Genomic DNA, 8,772 nt, shown 5'->3' on the forward strand with positions numbered 1-8,772 from the left:
GGTTAGTTAAGTGTCCAAAGAAGGGCCAGAAGTATACAGAATGGTCTCATCTACGTAGAGGTGGATCAGAGAATCACCAGCAGCAAGAGCGATTTAAATGACACGTGTTACTGTATGTTCCATGATGGTGTGTATGTTACTTCTACAGCATAACATCAAGACCGATGTAGCTAACTGCTAAGGTTTTGATAATAGCTTTGTTGATCTGTTAAATCCAACTAATTTTGCTATTTTCAGTGGAGGCAATGAGGAAGGTGGAAGGAATAAAACGGAAACGACAGGCACAGTTCATCTTCAACAGGTGAGCCCTAGCTTTCTTCCACAGATAAGAGCCTGGTTCAATTTGAAATTGTTGGCCACACTAGGAAAGCATGGGCCTTCCAACTTTATAATGATTATATTAGTATTCTGTAAAATCTGGTTGAGTCGAACTTTAATTACACAGTCCCTGCTTCATAACATTACTATGTGTTACAGGAAAATAACTAGGTTAACAGAAGGCCAGTATCGCCAAGTATTGGAGTCTGATATGTCTTTTTAAGCACTGTTTTCAAATAGATTTTTCCATATTTCCTCTATCCCTTTCTTGATCAGACTGAAGAAGGGCAAGCATTTGGAAAAGGAGGAAGCCATCAGCGAAGTGAAGAAGAACATTCACCTCATCAAAGCCCCACATGCAGGTGAGTTCACTGATTTCCCTTGTTGCTGTTTAGTATTTTACATTGTGTTTGTATATCTATCTATATTAGGTGATGGCATTCATTCCACTTTGAGTTTACATAATGAAATATAGAATTTTGCTAATCAATTTGTTTTCCATGTGTAGGCAAAGCCAAGGTTCTGGAGGAGAAGATGGTGCAGAAGTTACAAGAAGATGTGGAAATGGGTGACGATTAGCAAGTCCTTATTGGGGCTCTGCTGAAATGGAGACCTACAAACAACCCCTGGCTCTATTCATAACATCCATAGACTATCCTTTACCAAAATCTGGACAACAGTCTGGGAAGAAACAAGGAGACATGGCACTGCAACCCAATGCAGTTGCGGAGTGCTAACACAATATTAAACACTTTGAAAATCATTTCGGAGAGTGTTGTCATATGTTGGATTTAATAAAGTCTTGTGTCCTGACATATTTGTTTTGTTATTCGTCTTGATATTATTCATCCACATGAACCTTGAAATGGCACATTGCCACATGTGTTTGAAGTGAATTGCGTTTATTGGGAGTTTTGGTGGAGAACTATTGAATTCCAGTACTTCAAGTACAGATATGGCACAGAGGGAATTGAAAGGCAAGATAATTGTTTAGAACTGAATTATGAGAAAGGAATGCATAAAAAAATATATACAGAAATCCTCATTGTTAAATCCAGCTAAATAGCGACGCCTAGCGGTTTCAGGAAATGTGCCGGTGCGCGTACGGAGCGAGCAAACGGGGAAGTGACACGTTTTCTGTTTATGTGAGGCAAAGATGGCAGAGAGCAGCCCCATAGTAGATTCTGCATGTGTATCTGCCGTGAGCATGGAGGCTATCTCAGCTCTGACGGAGCTGGATGATCTGGAGCAGGTCTATCAGCAGCTCTGCACCGAGGAGGTGAGCATTCACCCAGCGGGCAGCTGTAGGGATGCAAAGATGTACCCCTAGACTATGTTAGCATAGCTAGCTAAACCAGAAACATAATTCTCTGTCATAATATTCTATCTGCCTTATAAACTGGGTGGTTCAAGCCCTGAATGCTGATTGGCCGTTATACCATGGGTATGACAAAAAAAATACTTGTTTACTAATTACGTTGGTAACCAGTTTATAATAGCAATAATGCATCTCGGGGGTCTGTGGTATATGGCCAATATACCACGGCTAAGGACAGTGTCCAGGCACTCTGCGTGCTTAACAGCCCTTAGCCGTGGTATATTGGTTATATACCACACCTCCTCAGGCCTTGTTGCTTAATTATCCATTGCCATTATCTATTGATTATCCTATTATCTATTGATCAACCTATAATGATTGAAGCCACAGAGCGCTGTGCGTGCGCGTGCGTGTGAGAGAGACTGACAGTCTTTGTGTTCATCTACCACAGAAAAAGGTGGAGACTGAGCTGGAGAAATTGGTTGTGCAGCAGGGGAACATTGACACCAAGATGCTCGCTCTTCAAAGGATGGGGTAAGTGTGTGTACTTTAGAGAGGGTGAGAGAAGTTTCACTGTCTATGAGTACATACCCTACATCCCAATAATCTAGAGAGGTTTCTTTCCTTATTTCCTTTTCTTCATTTGCACTGGTGTGGAAGAGATGGACTCTGGGAAAAGCGATATCTGGTAGACATTCACCAGTGTAATTTCAACAATTTCTGATCATTATAGATGAAGGAAAGGAGATTAGTTGTGGAAGCTACTGTAAACTATTGAGAGAAATACCATGTCTAATCCAATATGAATTTTCCTGTCACGTTGTCCCCCAGGCCCAACCTGCAGCTGATAGGAGGAGATGCCAGTCAGCTGTCTGGCATGATTACATTCACGTGCAGCCTGGCAGAGAATGTCAGCAGCAAAGTCCGCCAGCTAGACCTGGCAAAGGTACTGTCTACAGACACGCTATTTACACCCACATAGACTCACTCACAGAAAGCATGTTTCCATCCACAGTATTTATGCGAGTAAAGTCATACCATATAAAAAAAAATCACAACAGCTGTGATGGAAACAAGAAGTTTCGGTACAATTTTTAAAAATGCAAACAGATAATTTGTTCATTTGACATGGTGGATCTTTTTGTGTCTGTAAAATAAATTATGTGAGAAATGGTGATGGAAATGCCTTTATGCGCAAATATTGACATCATATTTTTGTTTGTATTTATTATGGATCCCCATTAGCTGCTGCTGTGGCCTGTGTACCACATCTACAACACAAAATCCATGTGTACGTGTGTGTGTAGTGCGTATGCTATCATGTGTGTGTCTGCATGTGTTTGTCTCTTCACAGTCCCCGCTGTTCCATAAGGTGCATTTTTATTTGTTTTTTAAATCAAATTTTACTGCTTGCATGAGTTACTTGATGTGGAATAGAGTTCCTTGTAGTCATGGCTCTATGTAGTACTGTGCACCTCCCATAGTCTGTTCTGGTCTTGGGGACTGTGAAAAGACCTCTGGTGGCATGTCTTGTGGGGTATGTATGGGTGTCTGAGCTGTGTGCCAGTAGTTCAAATAGACAGTTCGATGCATTCAACATGTCAATACCTCTCATAAATACAAGCAGTGATGAAGTCAATCTCTCCTCCACTTTGAGCCAGGAGAAATGAACATGCATATTATTATTAATGAACATTAATTATTATTAATTATTATTATTAATGCATATTATTAATGTTAGTGTACATCCAAGGGCCAGCCGTGCTACCCTGTTCTGAGCCAATTGCAGTTTTCCTAAGTCCCTCTTTGTGCACCTGACCACACGACTGAACAGTAGTCCAGGTGTGACAAAATTAGGTCCTGTAGAACCTGCCTTATTGATACTGCTGTTAAGAAGGCAGAGAAGAGCTTTATTATGGATAGACTTCTCCCGATCTTAGCTACTGTTGTATCAATATGTTTTGACCATTGACAGTTTACAATCCAGGGTTACTACAAACAGGGCTTTACTATTCTTAGGTAGCGGAATGACTTTTGCTTCCCTCCAGGCCTGAGGGCACACATTTTCTAGTAAGCTTAAATTCAAGATGTGGCAATATCGTCCGCTATTATCCTCAGTAATTTTCCATCGAAGTTGTCAGATCCCAGTGGCTTGTCATTGTTGATAGACAACAATCATTTTTTTCACCTCTTCCACACTCACTCACTTTATGGAATTCAAAATTACAAGGCTTGTCTTTAATAATTTGGTCAGATATACTTAGATGTTTAGTGTCAGCGTTTGTTGCTAGCATGTCATGCCTTAGTTTGCTAATCTTGCCAATGAAAAAATAATTAAAGTAGTTGGTAATATCAGTGTGTTTTGAGATGACTTAGCCATCTGATTCAATGAATGATGGAGCTGAGTTTGCCCTTTTGCCCAAAATTTCATTTAAGGTGCTCCAAAGCTTTTTACTATCATTCTTTGTAATTTATCTTTGTTTCATAGTGTAGTTTCTTCTTTTTTATTCAGTTTAGTCACCTGATTTATACATTTGCAGTATGTTTGCCAATCGGTTGTGCAGCCAGTCTTATTTGTCATTCCTTTTGCCTCATCCCTCTCAACCATACAATTTTTCAATTCCTCATCAATCCACAGAGATTTAACAGTTTTTACAGTCATTTTCTTAATGGGTACATGCTTATTAGTAACTGGGATAGGCAATTTCATAAATGTGTCAAGTGCAGCATCTGGTTGCTCCTCATTACACACCACGGACAAACAAAAATATTATTTATATCAACAACATAGGAATCACTACAAAACCTATGAACTATATTATGCCCAGTCTTTGGAACTTTGGTATTCTTAGATATGGCTACTATATTGTGATCACTACATCTGATGGATTTGGATACGGCTTTAAAGCTAATTTCTGCATCATTAGTAAAGATGTGATCAATACATGTTGATGATTTCATTCCTGTGCTGTTCGTAACTACCCTGGTAGGTTGACTGGTAACATGAACCAGGTTGCAGGCACAAGTTACAGTTTAAGATTTCTCTTGAGTGGGCAGCCTGATGAAACGCAGTCAATATTTAAATCACCCAGAAAATTAACCTCTCTGTTGATATCACATACATTATCAAGCATTTCACAAATGTTATCCAGATACTGACTGCACTTGGTGGTCTATAGCAGCTTTCCACCAGAATGAGCTTTAGGTGAGGCAGATGAACCTGGAGCCATATTACTTCAACAGTATTTAAGCTACATATGTTAACGTGGGCCATTTTTAGCACTTTTCTGGGATGCTTGATTGTTTTCATTGCTTTACTGGTAAGCTTAGCAGAGGTAGACATGCTCGTGTTATTTGTGTTAGTTCAGGGTGAGCTGCACACAGTGGACTTCCTACTTTGGCACTCTGGTTCATCGGCACATGATTACTGCATACAATAGCTGTGGGATCAGCAGAGGCATTCAGGGCAGTAAGAGGGACATAAATTACGTTACCTACATTGTGTCTTCCAATGCTCCTGGGATAATGTTAATTTGCTGAAGAATTTTGACAACTCAGTGACACAATGGTAGGGATTAACTGAGCTGGGCTTTGAGTCATTGATAAGTCATTGTCTCAATGCAGCCTTATAATGCTGTGAAAGGATCAAGGAACCCAAATGATTTGAGTGGGTCCCATCCTCCTTATAAAAATATTTTTGTTTCCAGAAGGTATAAAAATTGTCAAATGTTACACCCACAGAGCTGCAGTAGTCTCGTAGCCAGATATGGAGGGCTAAAAGTATGCTCAACCGTTCAATGCCACGATTTAGGGAGGGCAGAGGGCCAGATATTATGGGGCGTTTGTTGGTGTCAAGTAGTGACCATCATATCGAAGTAAACTTGGAGACACGCAATGATATGGTGTGTGGAAATCCAGTTGAAGTCGTAAGTTTACATACAGCTTAGCCAAATACAGTTAAACTCAGTTTTTCACAATTCCTGACATTTAATCCAAGTAAAAATTCCCTATCTTAGGTCAGTTAGGATCACCACTTTATTTTAAGAATGTGAAATGTCAGAATAATAGTACCTCAGGACCCCTTGTGAGGACCATATGCTGACACATGCACATTTGTGTCTGCTGAGGTCTATTTGCAGGGCTTACTGGCATGCTCCTCCTTGCACAAGGGGGAGGTAGCGGTCCTGCTGCTGGGTTGTTGCCCTCCTTACGGCCGCCTCCACAGTCTTCCTGATGTACTGGCTTGTCTCCGTGGTTAGCGCCTCCATGCTCTGGGACACTACGCTGACAGGACACAGCAAACCTTCCTTTGCCACAGCTCGCATTGATGTCGCCTTCCTGGATGAGGTGCACTACCTGAGCCATTTGTGTTGTGACTCCGTCTCATGCTACCACTAGAGGAAAAGCCCGCCAGCATCAAAGGGACCAAAACATCAGCCAGGAAGCATAGGAACTGAGGAAGTGGTCTGTGGTCACCACCTCGCAGAAACCGAACTCCTGTTATTGGGGTGTCTTGCTTAATTGCCTATAATTTCCACCTTTTGTTCATTCCATTTTGCACAAACAGCATGTGAAATTTGTCAGATCAGTACGTTGCTTCCTAAGGTGGACAGTTTGATTTCACCAGAAGTGTGATTGACTTGGATTACATTGTGGTTGTTTAAGGTTCCCTTTATTTTTTTGAGCAGTGTGTGTATGTATACTTATATATATATAATATATGTTAATCTGTTGTCTAGGACCTCATAAATGTAAGGGGAGGGGTCTTAGAACCCCTCCGCCTTCTCATTAATACAACATAAGCAGATAATCAATTATTTATACATGCAAACATTGGGTTACCAGCCCCCTATCATTGACCCCAAGGTGAACCCGGAGCCATATTATATAACTTGTATTTTAAGCTACATATGTTAACGTGGGCCATTTTTAGCACTTTTCTGGGATGCTTGATTGTTTTCATTGCTTACTGGTAAGCTTAGCAGAGAGTATAACATGCTCGTGTTATTTTGTTAGTCAGGGTGAGCTGCACACAGTGGACTTCCTACTTTGGCACTCTGGTTACAGGCACATGATTACTGCATACAATTGTGGATCAGCGATTCAGGGCAGTAAGAGGGACATAAATTAGTTACCTACATTGTGTCTTCCAACTCCTGGGATAATGTTAATTTGCTGAAGAATTTTGACAACTCATGACACAATGGTAGGGATTAACTGAGCTGGGCTTTGGATCATTGATAAGTCATTGTCTCAATGCGCTTTAATGCTGTGAAAGGATCCAGGAACCCAATGATTGATGTGGGTCCCATCCTCCTTATAAAAATTTGTTTCCAGAAGGTATAAAAAATGTCAAATGTTACACCCACAGAGCTGCAGTAGTCTCTACGCAGGTATGGAAGGCTAAAAGTTGCTAACCGTTCAATGCCACGATTTAGGGAGGGCAGAGGGCCAGATATTATGGGGGTTTGTTGGTAGTGATGACCATCATATCGAAGTAAACTTGGAGACACGCAATGATATGGTGTGTGGGAAATAAGTTATGATGAACTTCACAGGCGTAGGTTGTGAGCATTGAATACTCTCCTTCCCAAAAATATTGAGCGGTTTTCTGGGTGACATGATGATCGATGCTTACGAGCTCATTGACAAATACAAATATTCTCGCTCTTATCCAAAATAATCTCCATAATGGTATAGACTAGCCTAAGAAGTGTCTACAAAACTGTTAGCTAGAGAGCACGTGCCAGACCACGAGCAGACACATTTGCTATTTAACGCAAACCATTTTCTGTGACAAAAGCTAGTTGGAATATGCGATGGAAACCCATTGAACTTCGTGGTGGATGAAGCAAGAAATTAGTTGGGAACATAAGAAGTAAGATGTTCAATATCTGCATAATATTTCTTATGTGATATACCTTTTTAGTAGAATAATACCATTTGACTATGAGTGTTTGGCAAGGTTGCGCACTGTTTCCATTCTCAAAAAGGCTCAGTCACTTGGGGCCAGAGAGGGGAACTGAGGTCAGGTTTGTCTTTCACACTGTCCCTGTGCTATGCTAGAATATCAAGGAAAGGGAAAACAGGATGGAACATTGTTTCATTGTTGAATGTATCTGTTAAACCATGTGAAGGGGGGCGTGATTAAGGGAAAACAATTACTTGACTCCACAATGTCTGTGCGCAAGTCACATCCCCTCCAGTGAGCTTGTCCAGGAGTGGGAAAGAAGACGGGGTTTACTTGAGATGGGTATATATTGTTGACAATTGAGTTATGCCTTGATGAGGTAATGTTTTGGTACTATGAAGTACCAGGAACGAGATATAGAACCTCGTTTTAGAGACCACAAAACTGAGCGAAAATCATATATAAGCGAATGCAATCTGGCTAAGCGATACTCCTTTCTCAAGTAAAAGGCCCTTTGTGACGAGTCCTAAGATCTGTGGTTCGTCATGTAAGTTGAAGAGGGTGTATCTTGGCTATAAAAGATCTTCTGTATTCTTACTGTAGGGACTCTCAGAATTCATTATAGACACTGAATTGATCTGAGAGTGCAAAGGCTATTGTAAAGCTCATATTATTAAAGATGAGTTTAAGTAAAAACTGACTGTGTGTGTGGTTTGTAACTCTCCTCATTTGGGTAATACAGGAAATTGCCACGACACTATCAAATTTATTTTTTTATTCAGTACATGACAACTAAGCGAAAATGTACATTTTGTGTGTACTGTCGTGGTAATTTCCTGTACTTACTCAATAAAGACGAGAGAGAGAAGAACCAACCACACACAAGTCAAGAGTTATTATTATACAGTACATTATTTAATATATATACAAGCTTCACCAAAGCCCTTTTTGACTCTCAGATCAAATTCAGTGTCTATAAATGAATTCTCTGAGAGTGCTTACAAAACAATTCTTTGTTTCATTTATAGCCAAATACACCCCTCTCAACTTACAAAAAATCCCTTTACCCGAAAGAGAGTATCCTATCTGCTAACAGCATCAGCTATAAAATCATCGTTCAGTTTGATATCTCCAAGACAATTTCAATCTCATGCGTGGACTTCACTGTTCTACCAACCATTACCTCATCCAATGGGATATACATGTCATTCTAGATTACTCCCAA

At 40.4% G+C, this 8,772-nt stretch overlaps 2 protein-coding genes across 3 annotated transcripts in view; both read left to right on the plus strand.

The window, feature by feature from the left end:
• Window positions 1–212: 212 nt before the first annotated feature.
• LOC111974553 (probable ribosome biogenesis protein RLP24) lies at window positions 213–1,081 on the plus strand (the record flags this gene model as incomplete). The annotated part of the gene is made up of 3 exons (XM_024002340.2): window positions 213–301; window positions 595–680; window positions 827–1,081. Coding segments are annotated over 3 exons (246 nt in total), but the record flags the coding sequence as incomplete, so codon positions are not given.
• Window positions 1,082–1,419: 338 nt separating this feature from the next.
• Window positions 1,420–8,772, plus strand: part of cog4 (component of oligomeric golgi complex 4) — a 15,948-nt gene continuing 8,595 nt past the window's right edge. For both annotated transcript variants that reach the window (XM_024001047.2, XM_024001048.2), the window contains exons 1-3: window positions 1,420–1,597; window positions 2,088–2,170; window positions 2,468–2,582. In XM_024001047.2, coding sequence (XP_023856815.1) covers window positions 1,475–1,597; window positions 2,088–2,170; window positions 2,468–2,582 — 321 coding nt within the window. In that variant the 5' untranslated portion in view covers window positions 1,420–1,474. The remainder of the gene's footprint in view (window positions 1,598–2,087; window positions 2,171–2,467; window positions 2,583–8,772) is intronic.

This window comes from Salvelinus sp. IW2-2015, linkage group LG15 (genome assembly GCF_002910315.2).
Source record: "Salvelinus sp. IW2-2015 linkage group LG15, ASM291031v2, whole genome shotgun sequence".
In the NCBI taxonomy this organism is placed as follows: domain Eukaryota; kingdom Metazoa; phylum Chordata; class Actinopteri; order Salmoniformes; family Salmonidae; genus Salvelinus; species Salvelinus sp. IW2-2015.